This window comes from Alexandromys fortis, unplaced genomic scaffold (genome assembly GCF_014885135.2).
Source record: "Alexandromys fortis isolate MF-2015 unplaced genomic scaffold, M_Fortis_MF-2015_v1.1 scaffold_3, whole genome shotgun sequence".
Taxonomy (NCBI): Eukaryota; Metazoa; Chordata; class Mammalia; order Rodentia; family Cricetidae; genus Alexandromys; species Alexandromys fortis.
In genome coordinates, this window is record NW_026067909.1 from 2,486,329 (window position 1) to 2,512,929 (window position 26,601).

Below are 26,601 nucleotides of genomic sequence, written 5' to 3' on the forward strand. Positions count from 1 at the left end.
ACAATCAGGAAACCCTCCAACCTGAGAGAGCTGGGCAACGTGCCCCGAGGCTGCCTGAGCCCTGATCCCTGAGCAATCCCCTCAGTAGCCCGCTCAACCTAAGACTTTTAGGAGGTGATGCTGCACTGGGCAATGCCTTGCAGCCTTGAGATAAAATGTATCCACAGTCTAACACTTTCCCCCTGAAACTCAGGGTCACTGTTATTTTAAGCTACCACAGCAGAGCGCTATCCTCATGTTCCCTTGAGTAGAGAAAATTCAAAGCCAGACTGTTGCCCTGGAGCCCTGCTTGTCTCAGTGATTCAGTACCCAAGCCACCCTGTCACCCACACACTCACCCAGGGAGCCGATCCTCCCCGGCCCTTAGAAACCAGACAGGCTTGTTTGAAAAACATTTGGAAAGCTTGGGCCCACAAAGGGCTTCAGTGTAAACTGGTAAGTCTGAGGAGCCAAGCCATTAAATTCTCAGACTCTGGAGAAGTCAGAGTGATTCTTGTGACTGTGTGGCTTGTCTTGGACAGAGGAGTGGCTGAATTTAAGGCTCAGTGGCGTTCAGATACCTGCCTTCATTCGCCCTGCATCTGTGCTAAGCTATGCGAATCTATTTTTTCCCTAGTAGTAATTAAAAAGATATGTGATCCATGGCCTGCATTAGCAAATTAACATGGGGAAGAAAAAGAACATGGAGGCTAGGGTTCTAGCTCAGTTGACAGAGTGCTTACCTAGCATGCCAAGTCCCCAGTTCATGCCCAGGCACTGTATAAAGTGAGCATCTATAATCCTAGCACTGGAGAGATGGAGGAAGGAGAATCACAAGTTCAAGGTCATCTTCGGCTACTTGGCGAATTTTAGGCCAGTCTGGCATGTAAGGTACTCAGAAGGAAGAAAGGGAGGGAGGGACGGAGGGAAACAGACATGGAGGGAGGGGGAAGAATAGAGAACAGGCAGGCAAATATGGTAGGTTATATGTCACTCAAATAAAATTCAACTAAAACTGTTATCAGAATAAACATTTTATTATAAGAGATTGGAATGTGAAAGTGCCCTTTTCAGACTTATCCCACATATATACTGTAGGCCGTAGCTTCTCAGGGCTGCCCTTTGTAACACTTGTAATTGGGTATCCACACACACACACACACAAATACATATGCATGTAACAGCCCTAGTGAGCAAGAATCAGAAGCTGAGATGAGAAAAGGCCATGCCTTAGTCATTTATATGTATGAGGTCTGGTGAGATAATTCTAGAACTACAGAAGAGCAGGATGGAGGCTGAGAGCATGCAGGCTTGCTCTCTCCTGGGTTAGCTTGTTTCAACGTTCCATGTTCCTTAGCTGCAGTCTTCTATGTCTGCATCTCTCCCCACACAGTCCCTGGCCCTCTTCCCTCGCTACCACGGTAGCGTTCTCTAGTCTCCGTCTTTATACCCTCACGCCCTGCCTCCCTGGCCTCCAGTCTTGTGTATTCAGACATCTTCTCATGGTTTCCCACATGGACACTGAAGAAGCACTTCTAACTTTGCATGTCTCAAACTGAGCTCCCAACACGGCCTCAGAGCCATGTAGCACAGCTGTATCTCAGTTAACTCCTACAGGTGCTCAAAGTATTTGAAGTTTTCCTTGGATCTGTCTCCCAGGGCTAGGGATTAAAGTCAGGAGCTTTATGAATACCAGACAAGTACTCGACCACTGGGTCACAGTGCCAGGCCCCCTTGGGTTTTTTTGTTTTGTTTTGTTTTTTTAATCTCAGATCCTCTATTTGATCCTTCAACAGATGTGGGAGGTGAGCAACCATGCTTTTTCCCACTGAGCTCGACAGCCCCTGTATAATATTTTTACCTTAACTCATAAAGGGACACCAGATACCAGCAGATAAACCACAGAGATCCAAGACTACTGAAAAAGAAGTGCCTCCTAAACCCAGAAACAGCATCGGTGACCTCCGGAAGCTGTGTTTGATAGAGGCCTGGGCCACTCTGCCCCAGCTCCCTCAGCCCTGGATAGGCTCCTTTCCGGTGTCTCAGGCCCTGTCCTTGTTCTTCCGGGTCTGAAATGTTCCTGAGATAACCAACACCTCCCTCCTTTATTTTACAAAGGTTTGCCAAGCGCCAGCTCAGTAGAGGATTCCCTAGTCACCTCCTTTCACCATATGTACCTCTGGCATTGGAGCTGTGCACCAGAAGGCGCGCTCCATGAAGCGGAGCTCTGGGTCAGATTTGTTCACTGTGTCTGTAACGGGGCCTGGCATAAGAGCCACTCAATAACTATCTGCTGACTGGATGAATGGCGCTAACACCAAGCTCCCCATACAAAGTCAGTCAACAAGTCCCCAACAATTTCTCAGAATTCTATTCCTTTCTTTTCCTTAGGCCATCATGCCCGGGATCTGTGACCACTGCACCCTTGAAGCCCAACCCTGGCCTCCCTGAAGGCTATCCTATGTCCTGTAGCTGCTTTTTGCTATATCCCTCTACAGAGTTCCAGACCCCTTAGCATTGCTGAATAATGTCTAATCCCCTCATTAAGAAGTCACTATGGTGATACTTTTGTTCTCCTCATGGACAACATGCTATACACCCTTGCTACCCCAGAAGGGAGGACTGGGAAAGTGGGCAAATTTATAAACTTAATAGCGTGTACTTGTGCTTAGATTTAACCAGTCCAGCATTCAGAGTTGGGTTTGCCTTGGTCTCTTCAGGAGTTACTGTTGGAAACGAGAAGGCTGCCCTGAGATTCAAAAGCCAGCAGGCATTACCCTTGCTCCAGCACATCCCAGACCTCTGTGGCTGGCAGTGAGCAGGCAACAGCCCCACGGACCAGGGAGTTACCCAGCCACCCATGAATTCACTGGGACTTTTGCCAGAGCTTTGCCTCAGTCCTTCACTGCTAACCCCTATGATCTGGAACCTCGATTACAAACTGTTCCTGAATAAATAAGGATCCGTGTTGTGGTCTGTAGGAATTTTACGCCTTTAAAACATGTGATGCACCTCTAACAATGCAATCAGTCTCATTCTCAGAGTCTACATTTTCAGGTCTCCTCACTCATTCAGCCAACACTTGGCTGATGCATGGTGCCCATGCTGGGATGGTGTGAACATACAGGCTGGCTTCTCTCCCGGGGCTCCAGCCCAGCCAAAGCTGAGGGGGTGTCCAAATAGAAATTCTTTGTTCATGACATATGAATACCCTTCATCTTATTGCCAAGCAACTAAAAGAAGGAAAGCAAGGCTGGTCCATGCAGGAGAGAGGCAAACCCGGGCGGGCAATTTCAACAACGAGGGGGAGCCACAGCACCAGTGGCCTGTACACTGGAGCAGAGGCCGCTCACATGCAGGGTAACTTGGACGCTTCTAGACCAACTTTTTAAAAGTTCTCTGCTTTTCCTTGCAATTTTCATCTTAAGTTTGATAGTACACAATTTTCTTTAACCCTGTCTACCTTTTCATCACCTGCCTTTGGTTTTGTTAAAGCGGCTCATGAGATCCAGCTCTGGGGACGCCAGTAAGAGGCTAAGTTAAGGCACAGGGTACAATGGGCGTGGCTGTAAGCAGGAGTGCCCAGCGGGAGAAACCAGTAAACGCAATTCATGCAACAACCCTAAGAATTACTACAAACTAACGAACTTTCTCTTTTTCTATATGTTATTGTATGGGTGTTTTGTTTAATGTATGTTTATCCACCATGTGTGTGCCTTGTGCCCTGGAGGGAGCTGGATTCCATACAACTGAAGTTATGAATGGCTGTGAAGCAACATGTGGATGCTGGGAGTTGAACCCCAGTCCTCCGGAAGAGCAAGTGCTCTTAACCACTGAGCCACTTCTCCAGCCCCCTGCTAAGGAAAATTTCTTGACAAAAAAACTTTAATATCATTTTCTAATAGGTCTGAGGGATCAATTGGTCCCAAGATTGGGTTTACGGAATAAAGTATCTCACCTCTTTAAGTTACTCTTTTATATAATGTCCAGCTTTGTATGTAGCCAATGCAAAAGCCCTCCAGGATGTCTATACAGCAGTAAATCACTCATGATTCATGTGTTCGCACATAACAGCAAATGATTAGACAGGTCTTCCACCGGGCTTCTTAGTGTTTTCTGCTCATCAGCCTTTATAACCTCAGACTCTGATGTGATCCTTGTTATAAGCATACGTAAAAGCAATACATAAATCAAACATTTACTAATCATAAATCATAAATTCACTTTTGAAACAATTCTTTGTCATACACACAGTATCACCGTTTGTTAAAGTCAAAGGCAAATCTGCATACTAATGAGACTATCATGCTTGTTTATTTTTGTACAAAGAAGGAATCTCGGCTGGAAACCCTGCAGGACATGAGGCCTCTTTGGTGCTTTTTAAGGTTAACTGACATTTTGATTTTAGAATTATTTTTATTTATTCATTTACTTATTCATTTATTTATTTACTAGATATACACTGCTCTGCCTGCATGCCAGAAGGCGGCACCAGATCTCACTATGGATGGTTGTGAGCCACCATGTGGCTGCTGGGAATTGAATTCAGGTCCTCTCGAAGAGCAGCCAGTATTCTTAACCTCTGAGCCATCTCTTCAGGCCCTGATTTTAAATTATTAAGTGCTGAGTGTGTCACTTTGCAAAAATACATAGTATAAGTGGCAGAAGGGGAGTTCAAAATTAGGAAATATTGTCATTACAAGCCAAAATTTGTTTGATTTTTTTTCCCATGAAATTCTAATCAGCAAGTCAAACACCGGGTTTTAACATCAAAGACTCAACAGGATAAAGGCACAGTAATCTTAATCTGAGGCATGCCGAGGGACTACTACTGCAAACACTGACTGTGTGCCGAAACACCAACTCCTACACTTACCCACCTCCCTCTTGCTGGAGCTCAGAGGGGCTTTCAGCGTTACCTTTGCAACCTTTAGAAAACAGACCCAGGGATGTATGTGCATGGGTAGCATGATCAGTAAGCATTTGCTGAAGCAACAATCAATGTATTTACAACTCACAACGCTCATGTTCAGGAAAGGGAAGGAATGAGGATGGCAGGTGAGGGGAAAAAAAGGCCATCTGAGTCTTTGGAGAATGAGATCATGGCACTTTTATGCAAAGTGCTGCCCTGTGGCAAGCCTAGAAGCTGGTATCAGAGCGAAAGAACCCACTGCCTCTCCCACTGTGGCCTTGATACGGAAGAAGTCCAGATACCCACCCGTCTCCTCACATGACCGGAAGGCTGGGGGCCAGCACCTGTCTGCAGACCACAGCTGGAGAATATGGTGTCACACCCTCCTGGAGCTGGACTAAGGAGGAGGAGGAGGAGGACTCTGCTGATTAGCAGTCACAGCGTGTTTACTGGATGCCAGATGCTGTTAAACACTTATGCACTTTATATGGATTATTTCACTTAAACCCTTAAGAACCCACGAGGGTTTACTTTATCAGTCCCATTTTTTTTTTTCAAATGAGGAAGTTTAAGTCTTCAGATGAGGCTTGCTTAATTTATCTTGCTTTTAGCATCTTGGCTGTGATACAGCAGATGTGGGAAGTAAGGCAGTCTGGCCCCAGGTGATCCTGGATTAGTATATGGTGCCTGCTGAGCTACGCATCCACTCTACTTCCCAATTTCCTTAAAGAACAGGGGCTTGGCTGGGTGAAGTAGCCCATCCTTTTACTTTCAGCACTGGGTGGCAGAAGCAGGCAGATCTTTGTGAGTTTGAGGTCAACCTGATCTACACGGTAAGTTCCAGGAGAGACAGAACTACATAGTAAGACTGCCTCAAAAAAGAAAAGAAAATGAGTTTGTATTGTATCAGTGCAGGGTGAAGAAATACTTTACTCTGCGGAGATGTCAGATAGTGCTTTTAAAAGGGGTGAGGAAAGACACTCCTTTTCCAAGCCTGATGATCTGAGAGCAGGGAACAGAATCCTGAAAGTTGGCCTGGGACTTCCACAAGTGTATGCTGTGGTCTACTGCATTGCATACATGCATATACACACAGATATACATGCATCGTTAATGCAAATAGAGTGATGTTTGTTTGTAAATCCTCTTTATGTATTTGAAAGACATGGGGCTACAAGTCAAATACTTAGCACAAGTACTTTCTCAGCTACAGAACATTTCCAGTGACACAATGGGGTCACGTTCGTGAGGTTTTCAGACGGCTGGGAGTGGTGGTACAGGCCTATAGTCCCAGTGCCCAAAGCTGAGGCAAACTAGAAGTTCAGGCTGGCCGGGGTTGCACAGCGAGGCTCTGTCTTTCTTTGTCCATGTTTTCATAGGGCCTGCCTTCTCCAAAATGTTATGTTTGGTTTCTAGGAGCCACTTAAAAATCTCTCTGGGAAAGATATAGTCAAAATTCAAAATTTATTTTTAAAGTCTTACTTCTAGACTTCAAAAGCACTGACATCGAGTTTAAGCAAACAAAATTGATCATCTTTGAGACTGATGGATCAGTGGTTAAGGACACTGGCTGTTCTTCCAGGGGACTTAGGTTCAATTCCCAGCACTTACATGGATGCTCACAACCATTTTAAACCCTTGTTCCAGAGGGAGCTAATGCCATCTTTTGGCATTTGGCACATGAGGCACCCAGACATGCATGCAGGCAAACACCCATAAACATAAAATTATGTAAAAAAAATCCATCAGCCTTTGGAAAAGCACCTAGAAAACCATTAAATCTTTACTCAACATTGCTCCATATCAAATGCAGCTTGAATAATCAATTGCACAATTAATTAAAAAAATTTAGCCACCTCACTGCTCTACAGTGAAATTTCAAGAACCATACATTATAATTTAAATATTTTTTAGATTTAGACTTTATTTATTTATTTATTTATTTATTTATTTAGAGATAAAGAGTCTCTCTACATACCCCTGGAACTCACTACATAGACTAGGATGGCCTCAAACTCACAGAGATCCCTTGCCTCTGCTTCCCCTGTGTGGGCATTAAAGGTGTGCACCACAGCGCATGGTCAGAAAGACTTCTTAATGTTATTATATCAAACTCCCCACAGCGAAGTGTCTTGCTAGAAATTCTCACAACCAGACTACTAGATGCTTTCCAATATTAATTTTTAATCATTTTTGATTGTATAATAGCTTCAGGGCTCCTCCTTAAACCAGAATCAATATAACACACTAAAAAAATACTAATCTAGCTTACTTCGGAGTGAATGGGTAGGACCTGGTACAGTTAAGATCTAAGGAATGTACCGCTGTCAGTCTACCCGAGAAATATGACATTTATTTTACCTCTGAAATTAGTAAAATGAACTTTTAGCCATCTTATTAAACTTTTTAATTCATTCATTTACTAATTTAGAAGACAGGGGTTCACTATGTAGCCCAGGCTATCCACTACCTCCTGCCTCAAGCACATGCGTGTTATAATTAGTTATTTGCCACAATGTTCTACTATACTCTCTCTCTCTCTCTCTCTCTCTCTCTCTCTCTCTCTCTCTCTCTTTTATTCAAGTAATGAAGAAATAGAACAAACATCCAAGTACGGCACCCTACCACCTACCTGAGGCATCAACTTGAGAAGTTACAGTTTTCATAAATAATAGAGACCTTGAGCCCTGTAAATGCCAAGCAGCTTGCTTTTCTTGTTGACAAACTGCAGCCACTCGGCGCTCATTTTAATAACGACCAGGGGCAGGGTGGGGTGGAAGGCACAAGGATTTCAGGGAATGGCCAGACCTGCACTCTCAGGGCCCTTCTTACAGGTCAGCTTACCTTTCTGGCCACCCTTTTTTTAGTCTGTGAGGGTCTCTCACTGCTGCCCTCCTCCACTGAAAAATCCATGTGCCTCAGGTCCTGGATCCCCCTCTCTCACTAAAGACACTATGAGAAAATGGTTCTGAACGCCTGGCTTCCTTGCAGGCTTTTCTAGTCACAGATACACACATCCAACTACCGCTTCCGGGCAGCACAACCATGTGCTCATGTTTCAACCTGAACTCAGCACACAGTCCATTAGTCATATCCTTCCCCGCCCTTGGGGTTGCTCTGAGTAGCCCTGGCTGTCTTGAACTTGCTCTGTGGACCTCGAACTTGGAGATCCCCCTGTTTCTGCCTCCCAAGTGCGACCACTGGCAGGCCCGTTCATCATATTCTATATTCTATTATGTTCTGTTCTATTTATTTATTTATACAATGTTCAGTCCGAATGTTTGCCTTCAGGCCAGAAGAAGGCACCAGATATCATTACAGATAGTTGTGAGCCACCATGTGGTTGCTGGGAATTGAACTCAGGTCCTCTGGTTGAACCACCAGTGCTCTTAACCTCTGAGTCACCTCTCCAGCCCCATCATACTCTTTACAAAGCTTGCTTCCTTCTTTTGTGCTCTAGATTTCAACAAACAGCTGGAGAGCCCACCTTACTCCTGACAGCAGACATGGGAAGTAGCCTTGTGGGTGATTACCAAGACGTCCAAGTCTGCTCCTTCCAGTGGCTGCCCTGTCCCCACGACACTGGCACCACAGTAACCAACACCCACTCTTAGTCACCTTCTCTCCATACCTCAAGCAAAAACAAATGGCTCTCCCATTGCTTTTCTGTCTCAAATTTTGACTCTCACTAATCTTTGGTCCTTTCCATATGCAAAATGGACCATGTCACTCACCCACAATTTTATTGCCTTTAAAGAAAAATCCGGTCCTGAAGTAAGGGCTCTCTGTAACCTCCCCCCAGCTCCTCTCTGGTTCACTTCCCTCTCTTCTATGTATGCGGTTGTACATAGTCAGTCAGCAACAACTACCACCCCACTTGCTTACTGCTGCCTTTTGTCTGCGCCCAAGTTACCCTCTGCTGGGGGAGCCCTCTTGCCCTCACACCCACGCACCTGGGCATTCCCTTGTCTCCATTTATGGGAAACTATGTTAGGGTGGCACACTATAGCTGTCCAATAAATGTTTGCCCTATCCCAACATTGCTTTTTCCATTTAAAATTTCTACATTTAAATTTTTCATTTATACCAGGCATGGTGGCACACACCTTAAATCCCAGCACTTGGGAGTTTGAGGCCAGCCTGGTCTACAAAATGAGTTCCAGGACAGCCAAGGCTGTTACATGGAGAAACCCTGTCTGGGGAGGGGGGATCCTTTTACAATATGGAAGATATCAATATTATCTATTAACACTTCACTATTATTATTTCAAACAGGGTCTCATGTAGCTTAGGCTGGCCTTGAACTCACTAGGTCACCAAGAATGGCTTTGAACTTCTGATCTTCTTCCTTTACCTCACCAGTGTTGAGGTGACAGTTGTGGAATACCACATTTAGTTTATACTGGGTGGGAACTGAACCCAAGGCTTAGTTCACATGAAGTATCCTATCAACAGCGTTAAATTCCCCGTCCCTACAATTACACATCATTTATTCTGATTCTTACTAAACTATTAGACAAATTGCCATCATAATGAGCAACCAGCAGCTCCCAGCTTTCTCAAAGAGGTGTACTTAGAAATAAAGACTAGTAAAAAGACTGGAAGCTGTCCTCTCTGTTGCTGTCCCATTCAGGACACAACCAAAGTCCACTCTGTACCAAAGGGACCACGGAAGCAGCATGCTGTGGGTTTATATAAAAGAAAACAAAGCATAATCGGAGGGTCAAGATCCAAAAACAAAAGAGAGACAACTATTAGAAGAAAGCGTAGTTTTGGAGCCAAGAGCTCCATTGGCGAGTTCCTCCAGTGGGAGAGCAGTTCTGGAAGAAGTGCTGGAAAGTGAGAACCAGCCAGACCCTGGAGCGCAATCACACCACGGCGGAGGAAAAGAGCAGAACGGCAGGGTTCAGGGGAGTCCGGTAGCTGGAGTGCAGTTGCTAACAGGTCTGGGGACAACACAAACCAGACATGGAAATCAGGGTGTAGTCTACCTTTGACTGAGCTCCTGAATGAATTCAGAAAGTGGCAGAGAGGGAAGAAGACCCAAACCATGGTAACAAAAATAAAAAACAAAAACTCTCCAAAACAAAAATAAAACCCTTCTCCCAGTTATGACAGTGGGGGAAGAGGACAGAACCCACACGCTCAAGTGATATGATTTTGGCTGCCCTATTTGTGCTAAATTAAGCTAACCTCTGACTGAGTTGTCTTTACTTTTCATTCTGAGAGTGGCCAAGAGGTCGGAGAGAAAGAAACGGCTGCACTTTTTATGTCTTCCTGGCTACCTTGTTGTCCTAGGCTAAGGCTGCTTTGCTTTGCTACTTTGATGTCACCGCTCTGTGCGCAAAGAAACTTGGAAACTTACTCCCCATACCATGCCTTTTTGTTTTTCCTTTGACCACCAATAATGCACTGAACACAGCAGCCAAAGGAAATAGACATATTAGTAGGAAAAAACCAAAGTGACAATAAAAACTTTATCATTCATTTTCAAGCCCTAACCATTAACAGTTTCTGACCATGAGCATCTTCTCTGAGGTTAAACACATTCCTACACAGAAGTTCTTCTCATCCACTGGGCAAGTGCATTGTGCTAGGTGCAACAAGGGGAGTGACGGATATATCCCTCCCCACTCCTATCCCTAGCCAGTTGTTTCTTTCATAGGCATGACATCCCCTAAAATCTTGCTTTCACAGTTAGCTGCCTTTATGTATTGAGTGAGACTTCCTCAATGCCCACTTCAAGGATTAGGTCTCTTCTAAACCACTACAAGGTCCTATTTTCACCTTTCCATTCTTAAAATCCACGTGCAGTCACTACATTTAGTATTCATCACCTTAGCATGGAGATCTGTCATTCTTCTTAAAAAAAAAAGAAAAAGAAAGCGCTCCCTCCCTAATATCCAGCCTACTGTTTTGGCCGGTTTAACTTTACACCTCTTGTGTGTGTCAGTAACGCCAGGTTTGTTTGTGAGCTTTGCTATTGCATTATTGACAGGCATAACCGTGTCTCGGATGAGAAAGCCTCGTTCTGATTTTGTGTAGGAGAACCAGAGTTTGGGAAATACTGTGTACAGAAGCACCCAGAATCTTACCCTGGTGTGGTGATAATTTGTTTGTGCTCTAACAAATAAAGCTTGTGTGAAGATCAGAGAGCATAGCTAGCCACCGGTAAACCATAGAGGTCTGGAGGTCTGGACAGACAGGCAGGTAGTGATATGGCAGGGTGGAGCGATGACTATAAGGTGGGAGGAGACAGGAGTTCAACCCTTTTGTGGCTGACAAGTTAGCTAGGTAAGAGTTGGCTGTGCCTTGCTCCTTTGTCTCTCTGATCTTTCAGCATTTACCCTGCTATCTGGCTCCAGGGTTTTATTATTAAGAAAAACTAGAACTCTTACAACACTCTGGCTCCTCCTTCTCTAAGCTGCAGGAACATTATGGGAAATGGCTCATGATACATTTACTTGCAAGCTAAACGTCTCAGTTTGGTACTTTAGCTTAGGTAGTAGCAGTTCTGCATATATCACACTGCTTGTCAACACCCACACATAAGCCTCCTTGCTTTGGCAATCACCCTCATAGAGCCAGAGCTGGGAGCCTAATCTGGTAGACTATAATAAACGTCCATTTCCATCACAGAATAGATGCTTCGCAGGTTCAACGAGGCTTTGAATGATTCCCTTAGGGGAAAGTAATTCTCCCCTGTGTCCTTGATACCCACAGAGTAGAAATCTCTCCTTCGGCAAAGATGAGTAATCACTTATATGACCCCAATGTGGCTGGGCCTTCCATTTTCCTCTAGTATTGTCTTCGGCAGCAGTAGGAACTGATGGAGGGGCTTTAATCTCCAGACCTGAATGCTAAATCAATTCTACAATTTCCCTCTGCCCCTCTGCACTTTCTCATTCTCTTCCTTATCTCTTCTCCATTTTTCTTCCTTCCTTCCGGCTTTTTTTTTTCCTCCTTAACCAATGACACTCTCTGGGGTGGTCTGAAAATTTTACAGCATACAGGATAAAACTCCTTCGTGATTTTCACACCTAAAGCAAAACCTAGTTCAGCGTCTTTGAAACCAGTGTCCTACACAGTTTGGCTGATTCGATGATTCCCCACCCCCTCCAGAAAAGGGAGGATTGTAACACACATACACACCCCTACACCTAAACTAGTCAGCAAAATCCCACGCGCGGGCCCACGGCCTGAAACGTGATAGGGATGACGGAGCAGGAGTGGGGGAGGAACAGCCCAAGGTTCCAGGAGACAGGCTTGGCCTACTACCGAGGCAGGAGCTGCTTTCACACTCACTACAGTCCCACCCTCACCTAGGCCAATGTGGTCGGACACCCCACTCTGGAACAAGCGATGCAAAGGGCAAATCCTTCAGGCGGAGTAGAGGGCACCCAAACCCAGGAGTCTTAGGGTCGTCCTGGCCTTGACCTGGGGCGACATTCTGGTGCTGGAGAACCTATCCTGGAAGGGAGTTGCCATGCAAAGGCCTGGTTCTGTCTCCCCAAGCAGGCGGACGTCCTCACTGGGTGTATCTCCGAGCCATGACCTGGGTAACATCCTGGCGCAATGGACCCTCACCCTGGGGAGAGGGTACAGCCTTGCAAAGGCCGGGACCTCCAGCCGGGAGCAGGTTCTATCCTGATTCTCACCCGGGCGTTCCTCGGGGTCATCCAGACCCTAATCTGGGCCGACGCCAGGTGCAGGGAAGCCCCGATTCTAGTTGGGGTTACCGCGATGCAATGGCTGGGTCCTCCAGCTGGAGCAGGATCTATTCTGACTCCCATTCGGGAGTCTCGGGAGCATCCGGTCTCAGACCCTCCCGGGTCCAGAGGAGCTCAGCCTAGAGCTGCGGTCCTCCCTCCCGAGCTGGGGCGCCCTCACCCTCAGCTGTGCGGGGTCGGGCGGGGCTGCAACAGGTGCGCGGCCTCCCAGCTCCCCCACCGCCTGCCCTGCCGTTACCTGCATCGGTGGCCACCGAGGCCGAACGGAGACAGGGCAGGAGCTTCCCAAGCTCGTCCGATGCTTGCGTGGTCCCGACAGAAGCTGACGGCGGCTTCCCGAGCTCGGCACACGGCTCCGTGGGAGCAGCAGAAGTCCCCAGCCCCGACCCCCTACGCCGCTCCCGCCCGAGCGCGGCTCCGCGTTTCCACGTCACTTTTTGGTCCCTCCCTCTCGCCGTCCTCCAGGCCCCGCCCGGCCCCGTCCGCGGTTGTCAGGGCAACCCGAGCGACGCCTGCCACGGAGGACAGGCGTTAGGAGGGCGGCGCCGCCAGGGCTCGGCCCGAGGGGCCCCGGGAGCAACTGACCATGGAGCCCCACAGTAAGCGGCGGGCTGGGGTCTGGGGGTGCGGGCAGAGGCTGAGCCTGCCGGGCCAGGTCTCGAACCTGGAGCCAGACGATCCGCAGATTCCACGGCGCACTGCTGATGTCCTCACAAGTAGTGGGCTCACTAATGGTGAATAGTGCTTTCTGAGTCTTAATGAACCTGCAAGGAGGCTGGGCTTTGGATTTATGAGATCTTGCCTCTCCTCGACCTTACCTCCAAAGTCTGGGGTATATATAAATCATGTGCGTCCTCCCAGTGTAAGATACATAACAAACGTTCATCATTTGTGCTTTTTTTTTTTTTAATTTCCCTGTTCTTGGTTGTTTATCTGTGTGCTTGTGCACGGGATGTGCGAAGGTGCCGTACAGGTGCACGCACAAGTAAGTGCGCGTTTGCGTGGAGGCCAAGCTCAGGTGTCATTTCTTAAATGCCATCCACCTTGGTTTTTAAATTTTATTCTAGTGTGTTCAGGTGTTATACCTACATGGAAGTCAGCGCACCGCTTGCGAGCCTTTGGCCTACAGAGGCCAGAAGAGAGAACCAGATCTCCTTGAACTGGAGTTACAGCCCGTTCTGAGCAGCCATGTGGGTGCTGGGAATTGAATGTGGGTCCCCTGGAAGAGCAGTCAGTGTTTGTGACTACTGATCTATCTCTTTAGGCTCCCACCTTGGCTTATGCGGCAGGGTGTCTCACTGGTCTAGAGCTCTAATCAAACTGGCTCGCTAGAACCCCAGAGGTGCTTCTGTCTCCAGCTCCCCTACGGCTGGAATTACAAATCACACCACCACAGTTGACTTTTTATATAGGTTCTAGGCACCAAACTCGGCTCTCATACTTTCTGCAAGCATTGTATACATGGAGTCATCTCCCCAGCTCCCCTCCCCCCTTTTTAATATTCCGTGTCTTGCTTGTCTCGCACAGGCAGCCCAGGTTGACCTTGTAATCGTGGCAGGTTTCTTGAACCACCCAGCCTCCTGAACTGGTGATGTTCTGAAACTGCTGGGGTTACGACTTTTTTTTTTCCGTTTTGTTTTGTTTGAAACAGGGTCTCGCCATATCTCTCTGGCTAGCTTGGAACCCACTGTATACACCAGCCTAGCCTCAGATTCACAGGGTCACCTGCCTCTATTTATGGGGTGCTGGGATCGAAGGCATGAGCTGCCATAATGGACTACAATGTTGTGTGTGTTTGATAGATGGCCAAGGCTGTGTAGTGTATGGTTGCTAGAACTGAGAGGTGCTGGAACTCACCTGTCTTTGCTTGTTTTTTTTTTTTTTCCCCAACCTTTACAGGGACTTTGTCCTAGGTGCTCCATACCACCTCCCCACCCAAACTATTTTATTGCCTCCTTTGTTCCTTAAACAAGCACACTATTTGACAGGAGACTTGAAAGAACTTAATCTTTTATAGGATTTTGTTCGATACCAAAAATATATCAAGTTGTCTTTTTTGCATAATTTCAAAATAAAATAAAATACATGGACCAAATCCATGTTCCTAGGGGGGAAATTCTGGCATTTAAAAAGGATCATTTCTTTTTTTATTTTTTTAAGACAGAGTTTCTCTGTGCAGCTTTGGAGCCTGTGCTGGAACTCACCCTGTAGACCAGGCTGGTCTTGAACTCACAGAGATCCACCTGCCTCTGCTTCTTGAGTGCTGGGATTAAAGGCATGTGCCACCAGCATCCAGCTTAAAAAAAAAATCATTTCTTAATAACAAGAAAAATTTAAAGACTTTCTCCCTTTTCTTTTATTTGCCAAACAGAAAGTCTCCAAGTTAGGAGTTATCGTTGCTTGGCTTGATAGGATTTTTTTTTAATACAGTATCATTTGTGTTTAAAACTCACTGGAAGCCGGGCAGTGGTGGCGCATGCCTTTAATCCAAGCACTCGGGAGGCAGAGGCAGGTGGATCTCTGTGAGTTCGAGACCAGCCTGGTCTACAAGAGCTAGTTCCAGGACAGGCTCCAAAACCACAGAGAAACCCTGTCTCAAAAAACCAAAAAAAAAAAAAAAACCAAAAAACCAAAAAAACACACAAACCCAAAACTCACCGGAATGTGAATTCTATCAAACCTGCTGGAAAAAATTATGAGCATACATCAATAATGAGTTTTAGTCTCATATCAAATATCAAATTGAACCAGGGTCTCTGATATCGACCAAGCTGTGTGATCTTTTCAGAGAGAAATGATCTAAGTGATGTGTGTGTCTGTCTGTGTGTCTGTCTGTCTGTCTGTGTTTGGCAGTCTCATGCACACCAGGCTGGCCTCATATTCACTATGTAACCAAAAATAGCCTTGAATTTCTGATCCTTCAGAATGCTGAGGTTCTAGGCCTTGGCCACCCCATGTGGTGCTCTGATGGAATATTGATTTGGTGGTTTATAGACAAGCCCTCTACCAACTTAGCTACGCCCTTAGCTGTGAAGTATCTCCTAGAGACAGCAGCTCTATTTCTGTAAGCTTGCATTACTGTTTAGAGGTGCTCGCTGCAGGCTTCAGAATCTCCAGTGCTCTACACTCTTAGCTGTTCTCTTTTCTGGTTCTTCCTGTGGCACAGCCCTGTGGGGGAGCTGGGGATTAAACACACAGCACAGGGTCTGCTTGGGACATCCAGAGACCCCCTCAGGAGCTACTGAAACCTCCCAGAGTCTGAAACTGGGGAAGGAAAGATAGACAGAGGCTTCCAGGAGAAAGCATGAAGTAGTTGGCGTTTACAATAATCTGGTTAATAAGGAGAGGTGGCGAGTTCCAGGACAGCTAGAACTGTTATACAGAGAGACCACGTCAGGAAAAAGAAGAAAAAAAAAAAAAAAGGAGAGGTGGTTCCCATGGTGATTTCCCTAGTACATAGGCCCTAAACTTGGGGAAGAAATGTCTAGAGCAGAGCAAAAAGATTAATTAAAATATAGTCAACAAGAAGAGACAAAGTTATCTGGGCAGTGAGAAAACAGAACCTAAAACACACAACAGGAACAAGCTCAGGGAGGCTTTGAAAGCTGAATAAGATGTTTTATTACATCTGGAGTTGGGGTGGTATCTTGGCAGTTAAAATGCTTGCCTTGCAAGTTTGAGTATCTGAGTTCCAACCCTCAGAACCCACATAAATGCTGGGTGGGCGTGGCAGCTGACCTGTAATCCCAGCCTGAGAGGGCAGTCACAGCAAGGTGACTAGCTGTTTGGGTGAGCTCTGGGTTTGACTGAGAACCCCTGCCTCAATGAATAAGGATGAAAAATAATTGAAGAGTTCCAACATCAACCCTGGGCATCCATGGTCACATGCATGCATCCACACATACAAATACGCACACTCACATATGCACCATACACATAGACACACCAAAGAGTACTTTTCAAATATGAGACAGGGCCTCACTATGTAGTCCTGGCTGGCCTGGAAGTCAATATGTAGACCAGGCTGGCCTTGAGCTCACCAAGATCTACCTGCTTCCGCCTCCCAAGTGCTGGGACCAAAGATGTGCCACTACACTGGCTAACACAGTTAATAAGTCCATGACTTAATGTATGCTCCCCATCCCATTGGATTTAAAGTAGGAAATATATACCAAGTCACTTATGTACATATAAGATTTATCTCTTTTCACACATACTAAAATGAATTTGTATTAATTTTAAATAATTCAGAAATCACCACCTTAGGAAATCTTTCACAATCTAATAAACACCATTCTGGATAAGTGTGAACCATGGTCAGTTTATAGTTAAAAGGACTGGTCTAATCTCTATAGTCTCTTTTACTGTCAATATGTGTATCCAACCAGATCTCATCCAAGACAGGAAATAGCTGATTCTTTCAGATCTTTCAGAGGTAACAGAAGCCTGACAGATATGATACTAACCAGTACTAACTATAAATAATTTCAGTCATACAATTAATGGAGTTAGAGCAACATCGAGTTGTTAGGCCGGGATTAGGGAGCACGTTTGAAGCCCAGGGTATACGCTGTTCCTTCCACTACTGAGGGGCTGCAATAGCACAGGAGTAGTAAACTGATTACGAGGGAGGATCCTGCTTAATTACTTCAGAGAATTAGTTGGATATCTAAGGGCAGCGCTCAGGAACTGCTAGAAATAACCTGTCAGTCCATTCACTCCTTTTCCACAGTCTTAGCTTCCTATTACCTTTAGTAATGATCCCTGTTAGCCGCGTCATTAAAATCCAATAAGCACAAACCTCTCAGACCCCCAACTGGCTTAAACTCAGGCGCTAAGCAAGGGATGGAGGGGCCTTCTGCTGTGCTACACAACAACAGCAAGGCAATGAGCCAAGAAATGATTCCCTAGGGAAAGGACGAATGAAATCAGCTCATGACCTTGGGCTGCTCAGGGTGGCTTGGAGGCTTGGCTTGCATATTTACCTCTAATTATTTTATTTGTAAACTAACTTCACTATTAGGCAGATAACCTGCGGTGAAAACCACACAGGGAATGTGCATCTTTTTTTTCCTTAAAAAAGAAATCATTTAACTGAACATTGTGGTACATACATTGGGTGGGTGGGGGGGTGGCACTGAGGCAGATGGATGTCTGTGAATTCCAGGTGAGGCAAGGCTAGATAGTGAATAATAAATAAATAAATAAATAAATAAATAAATAAATAAGTAAAACCACAAACAAACAAAAAACCCATTAATTCCAGCGGTACCATCCGTTCCCTAATATCTAACACCAGGATGGATTTGGGTGTCTTTGGCATAAGAATAAGCCTGAAGAAACCCACAATCTAAATATAATCTGTGCATAATTATCAGATGCAAAAACTGAATTTGTTTATCAAATGAAGATAAGCCCCTCCCTCCTGCTTTCACTCCCTACGTACCCTGGGCCAATCACAAATACTGTGCTCTGATGGGCAGGCGACACACAGGCCGGTTCCTTTCCTTTTCATGTATATGTTTTTCTTTTCCTGTAAAGTATATACATATATTTTACATGAAAAGAAAATTTACATAATTATATCTACATATATTAGTTTCTTTTCCTATACATATGCATAAACATATATAATGCATCCTGAAGCAGGCCAGGCTACAAAAGCTAGGAGAGTAATATAGGCCTGTAATCCCAACACTCAGGTGGTAGAGGCAGGAGGATCAGAAGCTCAGGGTCATCTGGCTGAGGTGGTGAGTTCAAGGCCCACCAAGGATAGAGGAGACCCTGTCTCAAAGCTACAAAAACCCACTCCAGACAGACACAAATGGCTGCACTTACTAAGGGGCTGGGGCATCTTCCACTAGGGGAGTGACTCCTCTCTCCAAACCTGTTTGTCCACTGTCTCTACCAACTCCTACTCACTCCAGCCCGAAGTTGGAGTCATCTTAGAGTCTTGGTCCCACACCCTCATACATGCCCTTGTCACCAGCATGTAAGTTTATTCCTCCTCCAAGTATATCCAGGATGTGCCCCCTCCCTTCCCCTCCTTCTGCCATCAGTACCTCGAATAACCATGATTGTACGGTCTACTGATTTCTGCAGTGCCTCTCTTCCCCCCCCCCCCCAAAGTCTCCTAAAGTTCTTACTCTGGACTAGGTGCCCCCCCACATCACATTTTGTCTGTTCGGTTCTTCCCAACACACTAGATGCCCTTTGAGCCACCAAGAGCGCTGCTCCCTCCTACTCCTGCTCCAGCAGGGAAGAGCCCTCATATCCTTCCAGTCTTTGCTTACGTACCCCCGCCCCCCCATCTGCCTGAGGTAGAGGTACCACCTCCCCAATGCTATTCCTGTCTCTGAACTTTTCATAACAATAATCACAATTTAATTGTTCTCTTAATTAGAAAATCTTCTCCTAGCACATTGAATAGGCTAAAGAGGGCAGGGTCCAGTCTGTGTTCTTTCTCGCTCTGTCCCATCCCAGGGTCCTTAAGCAAACATTCCTGGGATGGATAACAGTGCGATGTTTCATTTCCCCGAGGGTGCTGCGTTTATGAGAGAGCTGTTTTATCTCCAGCAGGAGGGGCTGTGCTCCTGTAAACTTCAAGTCCCTCATGGGCAAAGGTCATTTAAGTCAGGTGCTTTTAAATGTCAGGTTGGTTACAAATACCTGGCGAATTCCACTTCCCTTCCTAACCTGAATGGCTGTTTTGAGAGTCTCATTTTATCTGGTATGATCAAGGAAATAAGTCGTCTTGGCTGGATCAAGGACCTCTAGGTCAGAAGACCCTAACAAAACCCTAGGTAATTCGTGGACTGCTTGCAATCATCGTGGGAGGTCAGCTGATAAGGATTTAAGGCATTTTTTACTTGACTACAGGAACTGTTTCACAAATCTGTGTGGTGATTTTTTTTTCTTAAGTAATCTTAGTCCCTAAAGAATATCAATTATTTCAATTAGGTTACAGTTCAAACCTTATTAAGAAGTAAATGCTTATATTAATCAAATTAAGAACTTTTTAAAAAGCAGTTTTAAAGAAACCTGTGTAAACAGTTCTCTTTTAAAATTCCCACCAGAATACAGAAAATCAAGGCAGTCCTGACCTGTGATGATGCCCGGTCAGCCACAGAAAGGCTCCGTGGTTGAAGCTGTGTCCCCAGGAACTTGGGACCCAGACAGCTTCTGCTTCCTGCTAATCTGCTTGTCCTTGGCCTTGCTAGGCCAGGGAAACTCTGTTATAGCTTGTCTCCCTCTAAACAGCCAACCAGATTCAAGGAGGGGCCCGTGCTTTCCAGAGGCGTCCAAGGAAGCCCTGTATGACTCAGTGAATTCAGGTGCAAGAACTCACTCAGTAAACAAGGCCCAGCCGAGGTCAGGTGGATGTGTGGTCGAGAAGTCAGAATCTCTGGGACATTGTGGGACATCTTGGGGACTTTTCTTGGAAGCCAAGAGGCAAGCCATTATCAAGATTTAGGTGCCCATTCTTTCATCTGTGTTCCTGACCCTGTATAGGTTATCCAGAAATCCTCCTCACTCTTCCCATCTTCCTGGCTTCTCTCCATCCATACACATACCTGTTGGTCCTTTACAAACTCTCCTGGGGCTGCAGAGATGGCTCTTGCAGAGGACCTAGTCAGTATCAAGCACATGGTGGCTCACAACTGCCTGTTAAGTCTAATTCCAGGGGATCCTACAGCGCCCTCTTCTGGCCTCTACAGGCTCCTGCATACACATAGTGTATGTTCATAAACGCAAGCAAAACAGACACAAAAAATAAAAAGAAATAAATGTTAAAAAAAAAAAACCCTCCTCCTGCATGCCACCACTTCTTAGAAACGTTGTACAGCAGCTTATCCTCCCTTAACCCCTGACCTTGATCTGTCTCCTTGGTACTGAGTCTGCATGCTTTGTTTTGTCTACCGTGCTGTGACCAGTCTGTTTCAGAAAACTTCTTGAGACAGAGACACTTTCTTCTTTGCGGCAAGGCCTCATGGACCAGTTTGTGGGTTTGTGCAAGCACACTGTTCGCTGAACTACATCCCCAGCCCAACACCTTCACTTACCTGACTAGAATTCATTTATTAGTCTGTCTACATGTATGCTTGCAGGCCAGAAGAGGGCACCAGACCTCATTACAGATGGTTGTGAGCCACCATATGGTTGCTGGGAATTGAACTCAGGACCTTTGGAAGAACAGGCAATGCTCTTAACCACTGAGCCATCTCTCCAGCCCCTAGAATTCTTCTAGTCACGTTAATGTTAGTAAATGAAAGTACAGGGAAAAATCAGCCTCAGAACCATAGTCTCAGAAATGACTACATAGACTGGCCAATGTTGCCCAGAGGTAGAGGACTTGCTTTGCATGAAGAAAGCCTCAGATTCCATCCCTTGAACTAAAAACAGCTGACAGTAAGATGAGCTTATAGGGGCTGGCAAGATGGCTTAGCAGGTAAAGGTCCTTGTCAACAAGCCTGGCAACCTGAGTTCAGTTTCCGGAACCCATGTGTAGAAGGAGAGAACCTGCTCTCCAAAGTTGTTCTCTTGCCTCCGTGTGTACGTGTGCAACACTCCTCCCCCACAGATAATATAAATGTATAAAAACTTTTTTTTTGAGATGGGGTTTCTCTGTATCTAAGGAGCCTGTCCTGGAACTAGCTCTTGTAGACTAGGTTGGCTTCGAACTCACAGAGACCCACCTGCCTCTGCCTCCCGAGTGCTGTAAAGGCGTGCACCACCACTGTCTGGCTGTAAAAAACTTTTAAAAATGCCCTTACAGACTGGTGATAAAGCTAAAGGGGTAGAACACTTGATTCCATGCCCAGAACTGAGAGGCAGACAAAACAATGAGATGACTTCACAGACACAGTAAGTGAGAGAGGTAGCCTGGTTGATTTGCTTATTTGGGATTACACAAGTTCTCTGGTGAACAGAATCAGCTCTTGTTGGAAATGTTAGAAATATTCTTAAGATGAGCATTTCTGCCGACACAAGTAATTCCAATCAGACCAAATTACACCGAATAAAAGATGACCACGTTTAAAGCAGTGCTCCCGGGTGGCCGGGAAAGCATGGGGAGAAAGAGAGAGCAGGGGAGACCATGGGAAATCCCAGACCACGTGCTCCTCTTCTGGGCCCAGCCTAAATAGCCTGTGGGAGTGGTCCTGACCCTCCCTGGGGAAGGGTCAGTGCTTGGTGTGCTTTCCCGGAGATGGGGTCCAGACCAAGGCAACTCCCAGGGGAGGGGACTTCCAAAGATGGGTGCCAAGGAGTGGGGGCTGGAGGGGGGGCTGGGATGAGGCCCTCGACTTAATATCACAGGAAAAGAGTGTTGCTCTCCTAGTGTATTTTTCCTCCCTAGGCGTCTGTTTATTTATATCTATCTGTCTGTCTATCTATCTATCTATCTATCTATCTATCTATCTATCTATCTATCTATCTATCTATCTATCATCTACTGGTTTGTTTTTTGAGGCAGGGTTTCTCTTCATAGCTCTGGCTGTCCTAGACTTGCTCTGTAGACCAACCTGGCCTCAAACTCAGTGATCTGCCTTCTCTGAGTCTCTGCCTTCCAAGAGCTGGGATTAAAGGGGTGTGCCACCACTGCCCCGCTAAATGTTGCTTTCTAATTGAAGTATGTGTATACAATACAATACAAAATTTTACAAACCCTGTTTGGTGAAAAACTGAAAACTGATCACATCCATACACTGGCTAGTTTTTTGTCAGCCTAACCCAAGTTAGAGCCCGGTGGGAAGAGGGACCACTACTTGAAGAATTTCCTCTATCAGATTGGCCTGTGGGTATGTTTTTGGTTAATGACCCAACCCACTGTGGGTAGTGTCACCTGGATGGTGTAAGAAAGCAGGCTGAGCAAGGCAATAAGCAGGCTCCTCCATGGCCTCTGCTTCAGTTCCTGCGTCCAGGGTCCTGTCCCGACTTCCTTCAGTGTGGTGGACTGTGATGTGGAAGTGTAAACCAAATAAATTCTTTCTCCCCCAAGCTGCTTTGGTTGTACTGTTTATCACAGCAACAGAAAGCTATACACCCTGTGATCTCTAAGCTTACAAAGGTTAGCTCAACCGTACCTTTAGGGCTATGGGCCCCTGCTTGTCATGGTGGTTCACAGGTGCCATAGCTGGGCAGGACAGTTGGCTACCTCCCTCTTTTGGAGGCTTGCATGGTGCCTTCTGGTACCATGAGAGCTAGTCCTCAGGAAGGAAGCTTTCAAATCAGCTCCAGCTCAGGAGCCCTGGGCCCAGTGTCTAAAGTGCATGGTATCTTCAGCATTAGGGACTTGGTTTCCACCTCGGGGCTGGGGGTGCGGTGGGGATCATCAACCAAGAACATTAGCAGTAGCCTGTGCGGCTTTGGGAGTCTCTTGAACAAACGAGACCAACTCAAAAGAGAAATGTCTGGTACTGGGATTTTTGTTAGGTGATGTTTGGCTCTTGAAGGGAGCATGGTTGGCCCAGCTGGGGAAATTACATTTCATCTATGCATGTATATATAGACTTATGCGTATTATAGTTTTTTTTAGGTAGACAGTTAATAAATAGTATGGTTTCTTATGGCGTTTTCAGGCATCCTTACTCTTATTTTACCCTCCCTCCTCCACCCCTTTTCCCATTCCCTAATCAGACCATTTGTACCCTGTTATTTCCTTGTCTGTTGCTCCCCCACCCCAGCAATGGTCCTCTTTATTTTCCTGATTTTTGTAGTCATTACAAACTGTGGACTCACACATGATGACTAGGAGCTAGGAGCCAACAGTGAAAGAGAACATGTCACCTTTGACTTTCTAGGTTTGGGATATCTCACTCGGTATGATCTTTTCTAGTTCCATCCATTTACCTGCAAATTTCATGATTTCATTTTTCTCTACAGCTGAATAATATTTTATAGCGTATATGTGCCACATTTTCATCACCCATTCATTGGTTGAAGGACATTGTTTGTTTGTTTGTTTCCATTTCCTAACTATCATGAACAGAGCAGCAGTGAACGTGCCTGAGCAAGTATCTGTGGAGTAGGATGTTGAGTTCTCTGGGCAGATGCCAAGGAGGGGTATAGCTTGGTCATTTGGTAGATTATTTTGAGCTTTTTGAGAATCTCCATGCTGATTTCTGGAGTGCCTGGACCAGTTTGCCATCCCACCAACCTTGAATGAAGGTTCCCCTTTCCCTACACATGTGCATTTCTCTTGGCGCATGCCCAGGAGCAGAATGCCCGGCCAAGTGGCAGAGTTCGTCCAGGTGCACACCCCTCTGATAGCTACTACATGTGCAGCCTAAGCACTGTACCAGCAGGGCCTCGGAGCCCAGCTGTTCTCCATGCTTGCTGATGTCTGCTCCGCCCCTTCTCCTCCTCAAAGCAGATGTGCCTCATTATACTTTCCACATTAACTAATGCTATTAAGTTTTAAAATGTATTTTTATAGGCTACTTAAATGTATCTACACGAAGTGCCCACTCAAGTCTTTCACCATATTTCCTTTTGGGTGTCTGTCTCACAGAGCTCATTTGATGGTGACTGTTTGGGGGGTGAACTGCTGTTTTATGGTAATTGGTTACATAGCACTGAAATCCCGTATGATCTAGTGTGTTTTTTGGTTTGGGGCACAGCCTCTGGCATGTTGGCAAGTGTCCAGCGTTATGCTGTAGCCCTAGCTGCTTTCTGTGTCTTTTGCCTTGAGAGCCCCCACTGGCTAGCTTGGTTCCACCTGCCTTCGAATCTTCATCTGTCCTGGTCTTTCCTCCTCGACTTTTTTCCCCCCTTTTAGATCTTGTCTCACTTTTTGGATAAGTGCTACAGTTACAAGTTTCAGAAACCAAAGAGTTATGGAGCATTTAATGAAAAGACATTTGCCAGTGTCCCCACTTCCTTCCCACCCATTCCTTTCTAGCCGGATACACTTTAATACTATCAGGAGCAGAAGCAGATTGTGTTACATGTCTTTCTCTGGCCTTCGCCTGGCTCTTTCTAGTGACTACTGCATTTTGGAGCACTTTCTTTTAGCTCATAATGAGTTTTCTCATGGTTGGAAGAATGATGGTATTCTGTTTATCTTAATTTATTTAACCAGTCCACTACTGACGGGGACCCACTTCTAGTGATTTGCTACTGAGCCAAAGACATCCCCAGCCTAAGGCCCTGAAATCTCGCTGCGTGTCAGCCTGCAGCTGAAGGAGGTTTCGTGGCTAAGGATGGGCACGTGGAGCGTTTGCGCTCTGCTGTCCAGGTAGGCCTCGTGGAATCAACCACGTGTCCTTATTAGCGGGGAGCAGAAGGCCGGGCCTAGCCAGAGCACTCATCAAGAATGCGGGCAGAGCTTGGTGTGATGTAAGGATCTGACTCAGGGAGTCTGGGGCACCCCAAAGAGGTACAGAAGACGGCATGCCGGAGGTGCCAACCTTTCCCGTGAACCTCTGCGATGCGTTTTGGATTTGTGACCTCAGAACTGTAAGACGAAGTGTCTCTGTTGTTTGTGGTTACAATGGCGGTGGGAGACCAGCGTGGCCATTTTACTTCAAAACTGATAGTGGCAGCCTTTAGAGTCTGACGTGTTTGGGCAGCAGCTGTGTCTAAGGGGCAAGAGTCTAAGCATGAAGCGGTTAAAGCTGGTTTTGTATTTGATAAATTGTTCTTTTGTAAAAACTTGTTTTTAGGTCTATGCATGAAAATTTTGCCTGCATGTTTATCTTTCTGTGTTCCACATGTGTGGGTGGTGCCCAGAGAGGTCAGAAGAGGGCATCGGATCCCTGGAACTGGAGTTAGTGATGGTTGTGAATCACTGTGTGGGTGCTGCGAGCTGAACCTGGGTCCTCACCAGGTTCTCTAAAGCACTGAGCCATCTCTCCAGTCCCCAAATTGCTCTTCTTAAATCAGAATTCCATCCTGTAAGCCACCCTGGATTAACTCATGAGAAGAGGGTTACCTCTTTCTGTTCTGGAAACTCCATTTGGGATGGAGTCTCTACTTTGGGTAGAGACATAAGGACCATTGCTTTGGGTCCTTATGGGACCCCAGATGGCAACAGCAGGGAGTTCTGGGTGGAACTAACTTTTTTCAGAGGAAGAGGGAGGGTCTGGGGTCCCACAATTTCTTCACAGGCTCCACCTTCTAAACTGTGTTCCCTTGCTGGGGAACACCCAGGCCTTTGGAGGACATGGACATCCAAACTCTTGCAAAGGCTCACAGGGGTTACAAATGCTGTCATCCTCAGCAGTGACCAGTGTGAGCTCTCCTTTCCCCACAGCCAGTCGAACACAGTGGGTTCTTTAGATTTTTGACAGAGAAAAAAAATATTAACTTTCTCATCTGTAACTTGTTTGGACTTCCTTTCCAAGTTAGGAGTGGGTCCTTGTTTCCGCCTTTGCCCATAGCATTTGTCTTTGTTCCCCTCCCACGCCTCACTGCAGGACCTCTGTGATGAGAGGAGGAGACACTGTCCCCAAGGGCATCTATGCTAGTGGACAAGATATCAAACACTCTCTATCAAGTTCCGTTTATGAAAATGTTTCCTTTGTTTTGGACCCAAATGCCACATCAGTCAGAGACTGAAGACACTGGCTGCTGTCAGTGTCCTGGTCATGGTGGGCGCTGACTTAGAATCAACAATCACACAACATCCTGCTCTATCTTCACCTCCCCCCCCCCCCCAGCATCCCTTAACCTTGGATATCAGAACTCTTTCTCATGGAGGTCAGCGGAACCTAGGCTTTTGGATGCCATCAGTGAAAATTATTTGCACACTAGGAAAACACGTGTTTGCTCTGTCATTTTAAAGAACTAACACCTGCTTCCAGTGGAAAAGGAGCAATGAATCCAGACTGCCACCTCCTTGCTTTAGTTCGGGGACCAACTTGCTAACATAATCTTTTCTGTTCTTTTTAAAGATGGTCTCACTATGTTGGTGTTGAGATTAAAGGCCTGTGCCACCGCAACTGGCACTGCTTATTCATTTGCTTATCTGACTATTTA

General features: G+C 46.0%; 2 protein-coding genes across 4 annotated transcripts in view; one reads left to right on the forward strand and one right to left on the reverse strand.

Moving 5' to 3' along the window:
* Positions 1-19,844, reverse strand: part of Dhx32 (DEAH-box helicase 32 (putative)) — a 59,107-nt gene extending 39,263 nt beyond the window's left edge. Inside the window, exon 1 of one of the 2 annotated variants that reach the window (XM_050136766.1) lies at positions 19,725-19,844. The gene's annotated coding sequence lies outside the window, so the exon portion shown is untranslated. Of the gene's footprint in view, positions 1-12,859; positions 13,059-19,724 lie in introns of those variants that run through there. The other variant, XM_050136764.1, reaches the window with a different exon arrangement.
* The window catches only part of Fank1 (fibronectin type III and ankyrin repeat domains 1), a 103,428-nt gene continuing 89,957 nt past the window's right edge, over positions 13,131-26,601 (forward strand). The window contains exon 1 of one of the 2 annotated variants that reach the window (XM_050136767.1): positions 13,131-13,220. In XM_050136767.1, the coding sequence (XP_049992724.1) occupies positions 13,208-13,220 (13 nt within the window). In that variant the 5' untranslated portion in view covers positions 13,131-13,207. Of the gene's footprint in view, positions 13,221-24,980; positions 25,081-26,601 lie in introns of those variants that run through there. The other variant, XM_050136768.1, reaches the window with a different exon arrangement.